General features: G+C 50.7%; 4 protein-coding genes across 4 annotated transcripts; 2 read left to right on the top strand and 2 right to left on the bottom strand.

The window, feature by feature from the left end:
• Positions 1–295: 295 nt before the first annotated feature.
• On the bottom strand, positions 296–2791 carry BCR38DRAFT_434078 (P-loop containing nucleoside triphosphate hydrolase protein). Its single transcript, XM_040860288.1, has one exon. It carries the CDS (start codon positions 2424–2426, stop codon positions 339–341), a length of 2088 nt encoding a protein of 695 aa, XP_040715534.1. The 5' UTR covers positions 2427–2791; the 3' UTR covers positions 296–338.
• A 1835-nt stretch (positions 2792–4626) lies between these two features.
• Positions 4627–7942, top strand: BCR38DRAFT_343225 (ubiquitin elongating factor core-domain-containing protein; the record flags this gene model as incomplete). The annotated part of the gene is made up of 7 exons (XM_040856012.1): positions 4627–5111; positions 5168–5381; positions 5426–6184; positions 6231–6529; positions 6586–6824; positions 6871–6997; positions 7054–7942. The coding sequence occupies 7 exons, from the start codon at positions 4627–4629 to the stop codon at positions 7940–7942; spliced, it is 3012 nt and encodes a 1003-aa protein (XP_040715533.1).
• A 2096-nt stretch (positions 7943–10038) lies between these two features.
• BCR38DRAFT_207260 (uncharacterized protein) lies at positions 10039–10843 on the bottom strand. The gene has a single exon (XM_040854136.1). The coding sequence runs from the start codon at positions 10731–10733 to the stop codon at positions 10095–10097; it is 639 nt and encodes a 212-aa protein (XP_040715532.1). The 5' UTR covers positions 10734–10843; the 3' UTR covers positions 10039–10094.
• A 3000-nt stretch (positions 10844–13843) lies between these two features.
• On the top strand, positions 13844–14739 carry BCR38DRAFT_206900 (uncharacterized protein). Its single transcript, XM_040854133.1, has one exon. The coding sequence runs from the start codon at positions 13995–13997 to the stop codon at positions 14466–14468; it is 474 nt and encodes a 157-aa protein (XP_040715531.1). The 5' UTR covers positions 13844–13994; the 3' UTR covers positions 14469–14739.
• Positions 14740–15842: the final 1103 nt, after the last annotated feature.

The raw sequence follows: 15842 nt of genomic DNA, 5'->3' as shown, positions 1-15842 counted from the left end.
GGTTGATCCTTGGGTACTGAGATGCGGTCGGTAAGTTTCTCACCCTTGATCACTTTCTCTACCTCAGCTTTGCTCAGTGTCTCGTACTCGACGAGAGCCTTGGCAAGTAAGTCGAGTTCCTTGCGATGATCCGTCAATAATTTCCGGCAGCGCTCGTATGATTCATCTAGGACGCGCTGAACCTCGGCTTCAATCAGAGCCCTGGTCTCGCTACTCAGGGAGTCATATCTGCTGCCATATTCCATGTGCCCCAGCTTTGGAGACATGCCCATCTGAGCTATCATGGCGAAGGCAGTTGATGTCGCCGACTTGATGTCCTGTAGGCGTAGTATTAGCTTTCAGCTGCAATGCTTTGATTTTCTCCAGGTGATTTGATTTACCGCACTTGCACCGCTGGTGACATTGTCTACCCCATAGACGATCTCCTCGGCAAGCTTTCCACCCAAAGCCGTATCGATTGAAGTCCGATAGTTCAATTTGCTCCATGAGTATTTGTCCATTTGCGGCAAATACGCAGTGTGCCCCAGGGTCCCGCCACGAGCCAGTACGGTGACCTTGTAAAGCTGACTCCCCGCGTTCTCGCTGAGTAGCTGCACCAGAGCATGACCGGCCTCGTGATAGGCAGTCATTTCCTTCTCTTCTGGAGTAATAACCATGGTCTTGCGCTCAGCGCCCATAATGACTTTGTCCTTGGCCCAGTCAAAGTCTTTGAGGCCGACCCACTTCGCCTTGGCTCTGCTAGCGTGGACAGCGGCTTGATTGACGATGTTCTCAAGCTCAGCACCTGACAGCCCGCCTGTGCTCATGGCGATCGCCTTGAAATCGACGTCCTTGTCCGCTTTGATCTTTTTGGCATGGTGCTGCAGGATAGCAAGACGGCCACGGACATCAGGTAGGTCCACATTCACGTGGCGATCGAAGCGTCCAGGACGAGTGAGAGCCTTGTCGAGGAGTTGGGGAAAATTTGTTGCACCAATGATGATAACACCGCTGTTTTGTTCAAAGCCGTCCAACTCGGTAAGCAGCTGGTTCAGAGTTTGTTTGACATAGGCAGCATCACGCGCGTTACGACGACCGCCAATGGCATCAAGCTCATCAATGAAGACAATCGAAGGGGACTTAGCTTTGGCCGCTGCAAAGAGCTCTCGGACTCTCTTAGCACCAACACCGACATAGACCTCGTCGAATTCGCTGCCAGACATGTAGAAGAAGGGAACGCCGGCCTCGCCAGCAACAGCCCTGGCCAACAGCGTCTTTCCAGTTCCAGGAGGACCAACAAGTAGGATGCCCTTGGGTAGCTTGCCACCAAGTGTAGAGAACTTTTCCGGGTTTCGCAAGAAGTCCACCATCTCCTGCAGCTCTTCCTTGGCTTCGTCGCAACCGTGCACATCGGAGAACCTGGCCTTTTGCGATTCAGACTTAGCTTCACTGTCGACCTTGGCACCTGGGCGCTTGAGCACGCTCATGCCCTCGACCAGCATAGTGATGATAACCAGACTTAGATACGTAAAGAGGCAAAACCAGAGAATAAACTTGACCCATCGGAAGAGAGCACTGCCCATCGTCTCGTCGACAACAACGTGGAGCGGCGCACCACTACCAGCAGTACCACCAGAAGTGCCCTTAGCGACGGCAAGGTTGCCACCCCGCGCACGAGCCGCCAAGGCTTGTTTAACAGCCTGAAGCTGGGTCGGAGTCAGATCGGAGGGGAGATTGTCCTCAGTAGTATCGATTCCCTGGGCACCGGGAGGAGCGAGCTGGCTGAGAGCTTTCTGGTATACTTCATCTGCAGCTGCATTGGTGGCGAAACGACCCGAGCGGTATCTCTCGATGATGATAGCGGGCATGTTGGCTTTGAGGAGTGCTTGGTAGAATGCATTCTGGGCGGTTGCGCTTGAAGGGTTCCTGTTCGCGGATTCTTCCATATGAGCCAGAAGATTCCTAGAAAGCCCGCCATTCTGAGAAAATCGCCGTTGGGGAACAATCGTCATAGGGAAAGAGCTCGAAGACAAGGGCGTGCGTGTTGCAGTCAAGGTAGACAGGGGTCGAAGCGCAAGACGTTGAGCGTTCAGCCGACGGACGATGGGATTCGAGGCGAGCAGGGCACCACTAGACATGGTAGAGATGGATCGGTGGATATTAAACACGGATGGGACGTGTCTGGGCATGAGGGCACCATCGTAGGCCGCATCGCGAAGGAATTCAGGCAGTTCGAACTTTGGGTGGGCGTTGGCCTGAGTGGGTGATGATTGCTGGCGTCGGGATTGCTCGCTCAATTCAAGCTTGGGCGCACATGTTGACGAGTGTTTCGGGGTCGGCGGTAACCATGCTCCGCGGAAAGGCATCATCAGAGTGTTGGCCATGGATGGCCACAGATCTGTAGTCACAGCAGCGATGCTGGGCAACGCTGCCGTCTGGAATGCCATGTTGTGTGATGGCGCAACCCTTTCCCGTCCGTCGCAACGAGATGAGATCGGAGTAGGGGTTGGGGTAGGATGTTGCCAAAGTTGGGAGACTATCAGATGCAGGAAAGGCGAAAGGTCTGTCTAGGTTCGGTGATGTGGAAACCGGGCCACTCGGGGCCGGGGGACCGCGCCTTTCTTGAAGACGGCAATATCGGGTATTGCTCCAATAATGTGCGCTTTGACGAATTTCCAATGGATTCTAGGAGGTGACTGCGGAGGAGGATTGCAGCATTATTCCAAGGGCAACTGCAGACCTCTTTACCTGCAGTGCTCGGTGTCCAGCGCGTTCGAGCTGGCGAAAGCTGTTAAGTTGACGTTGATGCCAGGTGCCGATCTGTTGGGCCCGGTAGTCGGCGAAAGAAAGTTCCAGCAGTCTTAACGGGAGAATATGTACTAAGCCTTTCTAGGTATAGACTTCGGGAACGTTTTGATGTGAACTTTGTACAGAACTCAGGTATTCAGAAATGTCTTCCAACTTATGTCCCTCTTCACTACATGTAAGTGAATGATCCAATCCGCAACATCATATGGAGAGGAACAAGCAACTCGTCGTCAATCTCAGTGTATCAAATATCTTAGACAGCCCCCCAAGACCCAGAACCGTAAATACAATCAAATGCTGGGTCTGGGGTCTCTAGGAGATCTGACCCATGATGTCCGTTTCCTAAAGGGATTCAAGTACTTATGAAACCTCTGAATACCTAGTACAACCCTCTAGAGTCAATATACTTGAGTTGCAGGGACAAGACTCTGGGTTGGCTGTCTGACATGTCTTTCTTAGCTCATAACAGATAACAAATGCAGAACAGAAGATGGGGGACCGAAGGATTTCCCATTATATTCGACCTGAGTTTATGGACAACTAAGAAACGAGTTTGCCCAATGCCTCGGCTCTGCATCCATAGATCTTAAAAAGATCGAGTCTACCCAAAGCCCAGTTACCCACGCATCGGGTCATATTGGAGCTCTCAATGAGGAAACCATCCATGTGAAGGACAGAACAAACGGCGCACTCTATGTGGAATAACGGTTATTCCTGTCGATTACACTGGAATACCGTGGTATCCCAAATTATCCAACCTTGGTGCGCCGTTTATTCTATCCTCCGCTTGCCATATGCAACCTACCCCCTGAGAATTAACCTTGTGTAATGATCAAGTCAGCTTGTAGCGGTATTTGGCGTATGAGTAATAACCTGTCTATTGCAATCTTTCAGATTCTACGGGTAGGAAAGAGGGCAGTGGCTTAAAGTAGGTTGCTACCCAAATAAGTTAGTCGTATTCTGGTCAAAGAATCTCCATATCTCCATTATTAGTGACTAGTATGTGTCAAGCAAATAAAGAGCTTCGAAACGCAAGTTTCATAATTTGAAAACGTGGTTTTTACTATCATTGTCATTCTCGAAGGAAGCCACCCGAGGTATTCCACAATTCTGATTTTTATAATACCAAGTTAGGTCGCGTATCTATGTCATAATTCGAACTATTTAAAGCAAGAATTCAGTTGGAGGGGTTTGCCTGTCGGACCCGTTAACTCCGACACCTTCTACCTAAGGGCCCATAGAAGTAAGGCTTATCGATAAAAGCACTTGGTCACATCAAGGTCATTCATCTAAGCAACCCTCGCCGCCAGATAGCTAAGTGCGTTGGCTTAACCGTACCATTCAAGCTTCTAATGTACATTGCCAAATTGCGTTGGAACATCCTTCACCTTTGTTGTTCATGCCAATGATATAGGGCATCACACTGTCCCATGCACATGCTCTCACGCCGCGATTGATTATCCATCCTCGGTGTTCCCAGCATGGATCCAAACGACCAGCCGTCGCCTCCAGAGCCTACTCTGCCCCCTGCGGAGCAGGTAAGTTGGTTCCCATCGCAGCAAATATGCGCTTTCTCAGAGGCTGACAAATACTTCACAGATGCGGCGAAAGCGCTTGGCTATGCTGAACAAGACAAGCAATGCCTCGTCATCCCCGCCGACCGCGTCCCAGCCGGCCCCATCCACTCCTAGCGAAACGCCGAAGGCCAGCTCGACGTCAAACAATGAGAACAGCCGGCCAGCAGAGTCGACGACCCAGAATATCTCAAATACAATTAAGTCATCTTCGATTCCCTCTTCTCAGCTTGGGATCAAGAACAAGTCGGAATCTGGAGGGAAGATGGAAACAGGTATTACTAGGCCCCTCAAGCGGCATCCTCATACACGCACATGCGCTGATGAAGAAGCCTCTCCAGCTGCGGCACCGCCTGCCAAGAAAATTCATGTCAAAGACGAGAAAATCGACGACTGGTCTGACCGAGTATTGAGCGACGTATTTCGTGTTACATTGGATGTGACTCGTGCCCTCGATAGTCGTGGCGCAAGACTGGCGTACCTTCCAAATTTGAAGGATGAGATCGAGCGAAGTGGCGAGCCGACCAAGTTGACCGCCCTCAACATAGACCAAGCCATTCTTGAAGCTGCCAGTGCCGTACCAGCCAGTAGACCTCTGTTCAGCTATTTACTTCCATGCTTTAAGAGGGTAGTGCGGGCGGCGTCTACGTCGCGAAGACCGACCCCTGAGAAGCAAGCAGTATTAGACGAAGCCAAACGACTCTGTATGAGTCACTGTATATTCGCTCTCACTATGCCTGATCTCTATGGGTAAGTTCTCTTGTTCTTCCCTCGCGTCCGAGAATCGTTATTCATCATGCCTCCAGTCGAGAACCCAACGCCAGCCACGATACATTGGCCCCCTATCTCCTCCGTCATCATGAAAATGATGACGGTGTCTGCTTGGACTTCTTTAACGAAGCAGTCTCTCGCATGAAGGAAGACGAGCAGATTGCTCCCATCTTCACCGAGGCCATGGTCCAAATAAGCAACAAGCTTGCCACAATGTCCATGAATGACGACTACAGACCATACGTAAACGTAAGTTCAACTTCGAAACTGGCAGGCACGCACTAACGAGACAGTGCTTGGTCACATATTCTCGCTACCCAGCTCTATTGGATGCTCTTGCTCAACATGACCATTTCCTGGTGACACCTACGCCTGGCATGACGAAGGAGCAGATAGCCGTGTCGAGTGAGGTTGATTCGATTCTCGGACCCTTTTTCCGCATTTCGCCCCTGCAGCCCGAGGTCACCAAGTCCTATTTCGCGAATCCCCGGACCATTGATCCCGGACATATCAAAACCTCACAAAGTGCTCTGCAAATGACTCTGAAAACTCATCAAGGGGACCTAACGAGCATCATCAATGCGTTTGTTCGCTCTGGTCAGACGGCTCGCAACCGCGTTCTCGACTGGTTTGCGTTCATCGTGAACACCAACCACAAACGACGTGCCCTACAGTTGAACCCTACGCATGTTGCTTCTGATGGCTTCATGGTGAATGTCACGGCAACGCTAGATCAGCTCTGCGAACCTTTCATGGACGCATCATTTTCCAAGATATCCAAGATTGATATCGACTACCTCCGGCGCAACCCCAGAGTGAACATAAGCGACGAAACGAAATTGAATGCAGACCAGTCATCATCGGATGAATTTTACGACAAGAAAGTTGAAGGAACATCTAACTTCATTTCCGAGGTGTTTTTCTTGAACCTCGCCGCCCACCACTATGGCAGCGAAGCGGCCAACTCCAAGCTCAAAGATCTGGACAAAGACATCAAACACTTCCAGAGGGCTGAGAAGGAGATGAGTGAAAATATGAAAAAGCTCCCGAACGTAAGTTGTCTTCCCCGTCGTTCATGGACCAAAACTGATTAGGTAGAACTCCCCGCAAATGTTTGCGGCGAAGCTGCAATACGATAAGATCATTAACGTTTTGGAGAAGTCCATGGCGTTACGATTCTCTATAGAAGGAGTTCTCACCGACAAGAGCATGCAGACGCTGTCATTGCAGTTCATGCGTTATGTTACGGTATGGCTTCTGCGCGTGGCAAGTGGTTCTGCGTATGTACCTGGACAGAGCCTCAAACTCCCGCTCTCCAAGGATTCACCACAAGAATTTAATTGCTTGCCCGAATATGCTCTACAGGATGTTGTGGACAATTTCAAGTTTGTGATGCGGTATGTTTTATTCAAAATGCCACATGAAATCAACATCGAGCTCACAGCAATCACAGCTTCATGCCCCAAATCATGATGTCAGCTGTCGGCGATGAGATCGCGGCCCTGTGCATCACATTCTTGAGATCATCGGAGTACGTCAAGAACCCGTATCTCAAGTCCTCGCTGGTGACCCTTCTCTTCTCTGGGACATTCCCGATGTATCATCTTAGTCGCGGTATACTTGGTGATATTCTGGTCGGGTCCCAGTTTGCCAACGAACATTTGCTCCATGCTCTCATGAAGTTCTACATTGGTAAGTCCGAACTTGGTGCTGTTGACATCAAAGCTGACATAATTAGAATGCGAATCCAGTGGTGTCAGTACTGCATTCTACGACAGATTCAACATTCGATATGAAATCTTTCAGGTCATGAAGACTATCTGGCAGAACAGCGTCTACAAGGAGCAATTAAGCAAAGAGAGCAAGTGCGTAACTACAAATCTGGTATCACCGAGTGACACCTTGTACTGACAACCCACAGGGTCAATCGACAGTTCTTCGTGCAATTCGTCAATCTGCTCCTGAACGACGCGACCTACCTGCTTGACGAAGCTTTGTCAAAGCTGGCTAAGATCCATGACTACCAGAAACAACTTCTCGACCAATCGCTGTCTCCAGAGGACAGAGAAAAGGTGCAGTCTGACATGGAGCAAGCAGAGCAGCAATGTCAGAGCTGGATGTCTCTCGTCAACGAGACCATGGCCATGATGAAGTTGTTTACCGAAGCCTTGAAAGATGCTTTTACCATGCCTGAGATTGTGGGACGGCTGGCAAGCATGCTTGATTACAACCTCGAGACTCTCGTTGGACCCAAGAGAGGGAACCTCAAGGTGGAAGACGCAAAGAAGTACAACTTCGACGCAAAGACGCTGTTGTCCGGGTTCATTGATATCTATCTGAATTTGGGCTCTCAGGAGGCTTTCATCGACGCTGTCGCTGCGGACGGACGTTCATACAAGCCCGCCAACTTTGACGCTGCGTCCAAGATCCTGAGCGGAAAGGGTTTGAAGACGCCCGAGGAACTCGCTAAGTGGGCCACGCTGAAGCAGAAAGTGGCAAAGGCGAAAGAGATTGCCGACCAGGCTGAGGTTGATCTCGGCGAGGTACCATCGGAGTTCGAGGACCCCATTATGGGTATCCTCATGGAAGACCCCGTCCTACTTCCCTCCAAGGCGATTGTGGACCGTTCGACAATTGTGCAGCACCTGCTGTCTGACGCTAGAGATCCTTTCAACCGAAATCCCATGACTATCGAGGACGTGATACCGGTTGACGAGCTGCGCAGGCAGGTTCAGGCTTGGAAAGCTGAACGGGTGGCAATTGCCGAGGCAAAGTTGGCCGGTGATGCCATGGATACGACGGCCGGTTGAATAGCGTTTCGTTGCCAACCCCCTAGACTGCGCGGATCAGCGGAGTTTAGAGGTGATTTTGGTTGGAGTACAAACTCGGTTACCAGACACCATCAACTGTTGCCATAAGGCTTGCCCAGGTGTGGTTGCTGGAAGACAGGCATGGATGTCAAGACCGTTCATAAATGAATAATCCAGGCTAGACAACTACTAGTCAAAAGGGTATTCGGAGCCAAAGAAGCTCTGCTTTTAGTTGCTCTACTGAAGTATGGTTAGATGACACCACGAATACTCAAAGTGGACCATGGTCGTGCATTTGTCCTTAGGTGTCTTATTTCGTATATGTACTAAATTTTGTATCGTTGAGAGTATGTACTTGCAACCATTAGATTTCATTTGTGACAGACCTGTGCAAACTTGAGCCTTCCTCAGCCCAAACTTGGGGAATCACCACCACCACAACCACCATACGGAGGTATGCCCTTTGGACAGGCAGATTTTCTAGTGCATCATTGAATTTCTTCGGTGGATAGGTGATCGTGGGAAGGGGAGGTGGGGAGAGTTGGGTCTGTGGTTTTCTCTTCATGGTTCACACTAGAGTTCTACATTCATGTAGAAGAGCTGGACGGATAACTAGCGTAACATTGTCATAGATTTCATCCATTCGAAGTGAATAGGGACTGGGTACCTAAGCTGGCGATGCGGCGTTCGTCAAAGTAGTGAGGAGAGTGTCATGAACGAGCCAGGGCGGTAGAGGGGTCATCTTCGTCTCTAAACTTGAGTCTGTTCTTTGATAAAATCTCTCATTTACGGCTTTGCCAATCTTAAAGAATGGCCATCAGAATAACGTAGGACCGGACAAGGGGGTTTTTACTATAGTGAAGGAAACTGTAGTAAAGGTGCTTGGATTTCGATAATTCAGGTTCATGTATCTGGGTATGGAAATATTCAAGCGTGTTAGAAATAGCCGACGCAGCCAATGGATTCATCGATGATGCTTTTCTTATAGCAGGCTTTATCATGAGCTACAGAATACATACCAAGTTTGAATATCCCGTGGTAACAATATTCAAAATGATCTCAGCTAGAGAGGGCTTAGCTAGCCGCGGTCTGAACAAGGCCTAGGTAACAGCTACACAGTAATAACGGGAGATGGGTTGAACAGCTTTTAGAAGAAGCCAGGGTATAACCACATTAGCTTTCCATCTATGGATGCGGCTGCTCGTAAACTGGGTTCGAAATTGACAACTTTGAGCCTTTTCCCGTTATACCCTTTATAACGGCTTACAATTGTCGTCTTTTTCGAGGCATTATCACCGGGCAGACATAATCTGTAAAGGATAAAGTGAATATTCGAGTCGACCAACCAAGAAAGTATTGCCAAAAGATATGCTTGTCGTCAGCTTGCTGTACACATGATTTGACATCACTAACCCGAGTTACCTAGTGCTGTCAGAAGCATTGAGAAGCTTGCGCAACGGAGGAGAGTCTGTTCGTATCTTCGGCCGAACCGACAGAAGCCCCAGACTCGGGAATGAGACAATGCTGGACTAGGCCGTGTTGCGCTTGCTCCGGGCGATACCCTACTCCTGGTTAATGGCGTCGAAGACGACGCATGTCGACCTCAGGAGCGGGGGCAGGCTAGTCCGTCGAATATCTCGGTGGTTGCCGTGGCACCCACCGCGGACCAGACAGCGTGAGCCATATCGGTAGGGAGGAAGACAGCATACGTGAGCAGACTCGTGGCCCAAAGAGCGGCTGAAAGCCTGAGGGAATCATGTCGACCCCTGTAAGGCTGACAGTTGTCACGGAGAAGAGCTCCACGCCGTATGCGCCGCCGCTGTTGCACATCCTTACGTTGGTGGCGTCGTGGCCTGGGAACTTTACCGTGAATTATTCGTACTTGGCCGTGTCGACGCTGCAAAATACTATAGATCCGTCTCGCGTTTCCCCTTGCCCTCAAGTCAGCCTTGCAAGTCAACGGCGAAGTGGTTCTACTCACTAGTCCGTCGAACCAGACACTGTAGGTTTGTGAGGGTATCAACCCTTGGTCAACCATGAGACCAGTCACTGATCTCAACATTCACTGGCTGCTGCCTTCACATTGTGTGTTAATGTTTCTTTGATAGCGCTGGCCTTCTATTCCGACATGGGGAGTCAATCAACAACTTAGCTAGGCACTCTTCACTCGGGCTGAGAGGACCAGCCGGGGCTTTTGGGGAAGTTCTTGCCAAGAGAGTTTTTGCTCCAGACAGATCAAGGAAGGGAAGAATATTGGTATCTGGATAGACGCTCGCTCACCTGTTGTCCGACAGACCGAAGTACCCATATGCCATGACTTGCTCTGAACTACTCGACAACACCGAGACGCCGTACATGATATTGGAAATAGGGGCCCCGCCAATACTCCATGTATCGTTAAACGAATCCCCGTTCGCCATGAGCTGGCCGGCATCTCACGAGCTTTCCAGGACCCCACTGTCGAGGATATGGGCGCTGCTCGATGCACCGAGGCCATCTGGCATAAACCCACTTGTAAACTGCACCCCGCGGATACATTATGGCAAAGCGAGATTGGGTTTCGACCCCAGAGAACAACAAGGTCTTCCGAGGTCGATAAATGGACGGAAATTTTCTGTATGGGGTACCGATTCCAACCTGGACGACGTGGGGCACACTCCACGCTGGAGTCGAAACACGTGTAAGTAAGCGGCCACTCGATCGGAGCAGGACCGACGGCTCGAGCGCCGACAGAGGCCAGCAGCCACGCCCGCAAAGATAGAAACCACACCCATAAGTTTTGGTAGTGCATTGTTGAATGGTGTATGCGCAGACATGGTACTCGGTATGCCAGGCTTGACGGACAATACACACAGTGCCGCCCATGTCGAAAAGACGATGAGAAGAAGCTGTAGACCAAATCAACAAACCTGCTTACTTACTCTCCAGATGAAGCACTCTCTATATCCAACCACCGCGACGCTTCTCCAAGTCGATATTGCTCTATAGAAAAAAAATCTCGACGTGTTTGCTTCACGGTGTCCCATCATCACCAACTGCGTTGCCAAGACATGTCAGGGCTGGCCGAACGGCAAACCTCTCATAGAATATAGATGTGATAACAGCGCAAGGGGAACCAGTATGGAAAATGTGGTTATAAGGAAGTGATATACCATCGTTGTTTGATTTGTGAATCATAATCGGAGCAAACATCACCGATGTCAACGGCGCAACTCGCCCGTAAACAATCATGAGCCTGTCACATCGTCCGGGGTATTTAGTTCGCGGTCAACATCGTGAGTTTCCCCCCTTGCCCCCTAGCAAGTCATGTGTAAACCAGTGTTACTACTAGGAGCTATGAAATGGCAGTGCAGTAAACCCCTTTCTGCGAGTGAGAGGCAGGGTGTGCACCCGGCATGTGGGGAGACGCAGGGTGCTGACAGTTCGCAGTGCGCTTGACACTGCTGGGACCGCGTAGAATTCCTCTCAGGACGTAGAATTTGAGTGACTTGGGTTGGCAAAAATGTGGTGGTGAAGAAGGTCGCAATGGCTATGTTGGCGGCGGAGGGGGTTGGATATGTCGGGCGTAAACTCTCAAAGGAGTGGCAGACAGGTTAGGTGTAGGGTCTAGATGCCCTGCAGCCACACTATCGGACAGTGTCTAACTTGACTTCAAGCTCGTCCCAATGATCAAGACAAAACAGACCGCATCAATCCGTTTCAGTAGTACTGGGGGAGAGGCTGAATATTGACGCCGTCTGGAGTGGTCTGTTCTCCATAATGATCGGTAAACCCCAGGGTATCCGGGGCTCAGTGAAATATACAAGCGGCCGCACAGGCAGGCAGTAACAGTTGAGAGCCACTTGGCTTCATCAGAGCGCACGCCGTCTAGCACGAGCGAGCGAGCCACAGTTAAACATTGACTCCAATAGCGGACGCCGTGTATTGACAAACGGACGTGTCCAAGCGTGCCGCTTGTCACTGGCAACAAGTGGCAAGTGGTAGCTGCTGAGGAGCGAGTCAGTTCAATAGCTCTGGGAAGGCTGGGTTTCCACTTACGCGGTTTATTGGCTCCAAAGAATGTGATCGGGGAGTCGCATGATATTCCTTCGATTCCGAGTATTAATTGCTCGAATAAAGGTTCAAGTGTGTTACAAGTCCCGCCACGATGTATAATCCCCAGGCATCATGTAACATCATTGTCTATTATAGCCCCCAGACAACCTGGGAATTGCTTGGACAGACTTGGATACCTGGGAGAAGCACGCCAGTTTCGTTGTCTGGTCGGCACTCCTCGCCACGACCTCCCTCGCCTGTTCGTTTCTAGGAAGCCGGTTGGAAGTCGTGGAGATTTGCAGACTGGATCTGGACCACGTCTGTCGCCCATCAAGCTATCCATTCCGTTTTTGTTTTGAATCATGCGCATTTGAGAATTGGACGGTCCAATACGGGGGTCCAGGGCATTAGTGACCAATTACAAATACGTTTGGCCCTCGGTATCACGTTCCCCACGCCCTCAGAATAACCGCCAAAAGGCCCAAAGCGCATCAACTGTTTAATGGTTCATGCGAGCACGGCTCTCGAAGAGGGATCTCCCTGCCACGGGTCTACGAACCCACGCCGATCGCCCACGAATGCCTCGTTGACAGAATTGACAGAAGCGGTCTCAGCTTTGTACATTTAGTAGCAGCAGCAACCAAAAGGCCAGGCCGGATAAGATGTATTGTGCGCATTGAGGTTCAGCCGGAGGCATTTAAGCAGGCGATGGACAAGTGCCTTATTGAAGACGAGCCAGCGCTGTAGGCTTGTTCCGGCAAAGCTAATATACAAGCTGCTGCTGGGCTTGGGGTGCCGTCGGTCTGCCATTTCTGCCTTTTGCTTTTGGCCCCACGCTTGATGTTATGCCGGACGCGTTTCAAGATCGAAAAAAAGCCTCGAGTCTGCCACGGGCCACCGCGGCTTGCTCCCGCAAGATTTGGCTCGCCGCTGTCGTCTCATGAAAACCTCTTCCGTCATGTGGCTGGGCGTGCCGAACGTAGTCTCTGTGCGCAGCATTCAGTTAGCAGCGATCAAGGGCATCTTGGCCGCCATGGGAGGGGTGACGTCCAGCACTATTGAGTGATAGACATTGATTTGAGTCATCACCCCTTGCATGTTTCCTCACCAACGCGTGGGCAGAGCTCAGACACGCGTCGTCCGTTTTCTCAGAAAGGCGAGGGGTTGAGTACCCATATTTGGACCTGCACCCAATCAATAGGCTCTGAAATGCAAAAGTATGGTTCAGGTACTAATGAGCGTTCAAGCGAAGTGTGAGAAGCTGTTTTTCGTGGTAAGGGACACGGGCCAAGCGACCAAAGTGGATGCTCATTGACCGGAATTACTGCGGCGGGCCCGCGAAGTTGGCTCAGGAGAGAGAAGGATGAGATCGCTCGCGCAAGGTCTCCGGTACACAGAAACTCAGCTGTGATAACCTGCAATATGAGCGCATGGAGTGCGCAAGGCCAGGTTTCCAAGTAGATTTTCCAAGGTACCGTGGAACACGCATGGAACAATTCGCACAAAACGATACTTCCTTCGGACCGCTCCACAGGCAGGTTGCCCCTTGCGCTGCCAATTTTCTTTTGGGCTGTAGCTTCGTCCTCCACACAACACTTGCACAATTCTGGCACCCAGTCCGCGCCAAAGAGGAGAGTTGCCTGCACATCATACATTATTTTACGCCTGACACATGTGTTTCCGGGTGGTTGGGTTGCAATTTGATGAGATCGTGAAGAGCTTCATCAGCCAAGGACCAACAAAACCGTGGGCCCCGGGTTGCCTGCCCCCAAGCTGCTGCACTTGCTGCACAGCACTGTGCCATTGCGCCACTGCGCACGACGTCCGTCTTCCCTGACGCCAATCTGTAATCTGGTCTTACGCACTTGAAGCTTGACCACAAGCCCGGTCCTTCCCCTTTTCGATTTGGGGTCCGGTCTGATATTTATTTAGCACCATCGCTAGCTCCGCAGCTCTACGAATATTCGTAGGGCGGGCCTGGGACGAAGACCACTTTTCATACGATAGCGGACAGGAGATGTTTGATACTTCATGCCTTCAGCTGGATGGCCGAGTTCCGTGCAAGCAAGCAGAGCAATGGGAAACAAGTATTTGTGGTCTAATGCAACGCAACCCGCTGTTCTCAGCTCGTGGTGTGATGATTGGCAGACTGTGGGTTTGGGTTTGTGACTATCTTATAAAGACGGCGAGTGATGCTTCGTACTGGCGGTCAAAACAACAAGAGTTGCGTGTTAGTCACGCTTTTTTCCATGGCACTATTGATGAGGGTCTCGCGCCACATCAAGTTGGCCCGTCAGCGCTCGTCAAATCCGCAATTGGCCTAAAATCTACCAATGGCCCCCCTCTTCCGCTTGTCAAGCCCCGTCAGCCCGTCAAACGGCTCGTCCAAGGGCAGGGGAGACAGGCGATGCCCAGAAAAGTGATGGTGCTCGACTGCCGCGAGTGGTTGAGACGGGCCAGCCGACTTCTGAGGGTCGTGCGTTGGCACTGATCAAAACCAGAATGGTCGTTCCGCCGACCCATGCCTCAATATAACTGTGTTACTGGGCGCCATTGTGACAGCAATCGCCTTGTTGCTGGATCTCATGATTTTAACTGGCTTTCGATGAGGAAGGTTATTGATGGCAGCGTCATCACCTGGTCACTGGTTTATGAACGACAATAACAAACATAAGATCTTGCCTCGAAGGGACAACCATTGATGCAATATATTTTCATGGGGGGCAATGTCCCTCGCCCTGGTAGCTGCATGCACTTTATTAGGTTGATCTGACAGTGCGGACAGCCATCAGATTTGACCTAGCCTTGCGAATCATCCAGCCCAGTCGAATTAGTCGATTGTCCGCGTTCTGCCACAGGGCAAGCACGCAAGTACACAGTACGGCCTCTACTGTATGTATTCCCATTCCCGTCGCCGCAGAGGCGTGGGAGAGTCAATGTCATCCCGCCGTCAAACCACGCAGCTGATGAGCTAAAGCGGGGCCAAAGGGACTGTGCAGCCCAGCGGTCAGGTACAAAAACTCTAAGGACACAAACCAGATACGACGGGAAGGAAGCGCCCGTTTGTTAAATATCGGGAAATGAAGACAAGAAAAAGTAGATAACGTTGTTCGAAGTCATGCCATGCCCATCGATGTTAATCAGAGAGGAGCACGAAGACAGAAGATTAAACCCTAAAAATATAATCAAACTTAGCAGCGACGTCGAGAGAAAGAAAAGAAAATACTCCGCCCAAGTTGTACCACGCCAGATTTGGTCAATGTTCCCCTTGACACCCCTGCTCGGCGACGCAAATTGGCTCTCCAGGGCGGGCTTGACCAGCGGCTTCTCCCCAATCTCGCTAGTCCCCTATCTCCCGGAACTTTGTTCATGCTATGGGAAATACCCAAACACCTCTGAAATCGATCCAGCCAGTACCTCGGGACCTTGCTCTCAAGAGCGCAAGTGCCCACGAGCAAAGTCGCCAGCTCTTGCGTTGGCAGCCACTGCTTATCTCGAGCTCTCCTCTCATTACCTGTCGCTCATACTCGAAACCGAAGAGACAATTACTGGAGCTCGACTAATTACAACTAGCCTGAATTATCGACTGGCTGGCCAAATTGTCGCGCTGCCTATTCTCTTTTCCTTCGCATTGCATTGATTGTTTTAACATACCTCCCTCTTTCTAACTCTCTCTCTCTCTCTCTCTCTCCCTCTGTCTCTCTGTCTCTGTCTCTGTGTATGCGTGTGCCTCTTTTCCTGGTCCTGACCTAAACCGGTGGCGCGTTAGCGACAATTGCCCATCAGCAACGACGGCACGACTCGGCAACAGTACCAACGCAGTACAATTCATTACCAGCACAGTCGCTCTTTTGTAATTTTCTGG

Source organism: Pseudomassariella vexata (genome assembly GCF_002105095.1).
Source record: "Pseudomassariella vexata strain CBS 129021 chromosome Unknown BCR38scaffold_7, whole genome shotgun sequence".
NCBI classification, from domain to species: domain Eukaryota; kingdom Fungi; phylum Ascomycota; class Sordariomycetes; order Amphisphaeriales; family Pseudomassariaceae; genus Pseudomassariella; species Pseudomassariella vexata.
This window is presented reverse-complemented; position numbering and strand designations above follow the sequence as displayed.

What these genes read in the sequence shown, in the direction of transcription:
- BCR38DRAFT_434078 (XM_040860288.1), bottom strand. Translation starts at nt 2,426, where the DNA reads ATGGCATTCCAGACGGCAGCGTTGCCCAGCATCGCTGCTGTGACTACA.
- BCR38DRAFT_206900 (XM_040854133.1), top strand. Translation starts at nt 13,995, where the DNA reads ATGTTTGATACTTCATGCCTTCAGCTGGATGGCCGAGTTCCGTGCAAG.
- BCR38DRAFT_207260 (XM_040854136.1), bottom strand. Translation starts at nt 10,733, where the DNA reads ATGCACTACCAAAACTTATGGGTGTGGTTTCTATCTTTGCGGGCGTGG.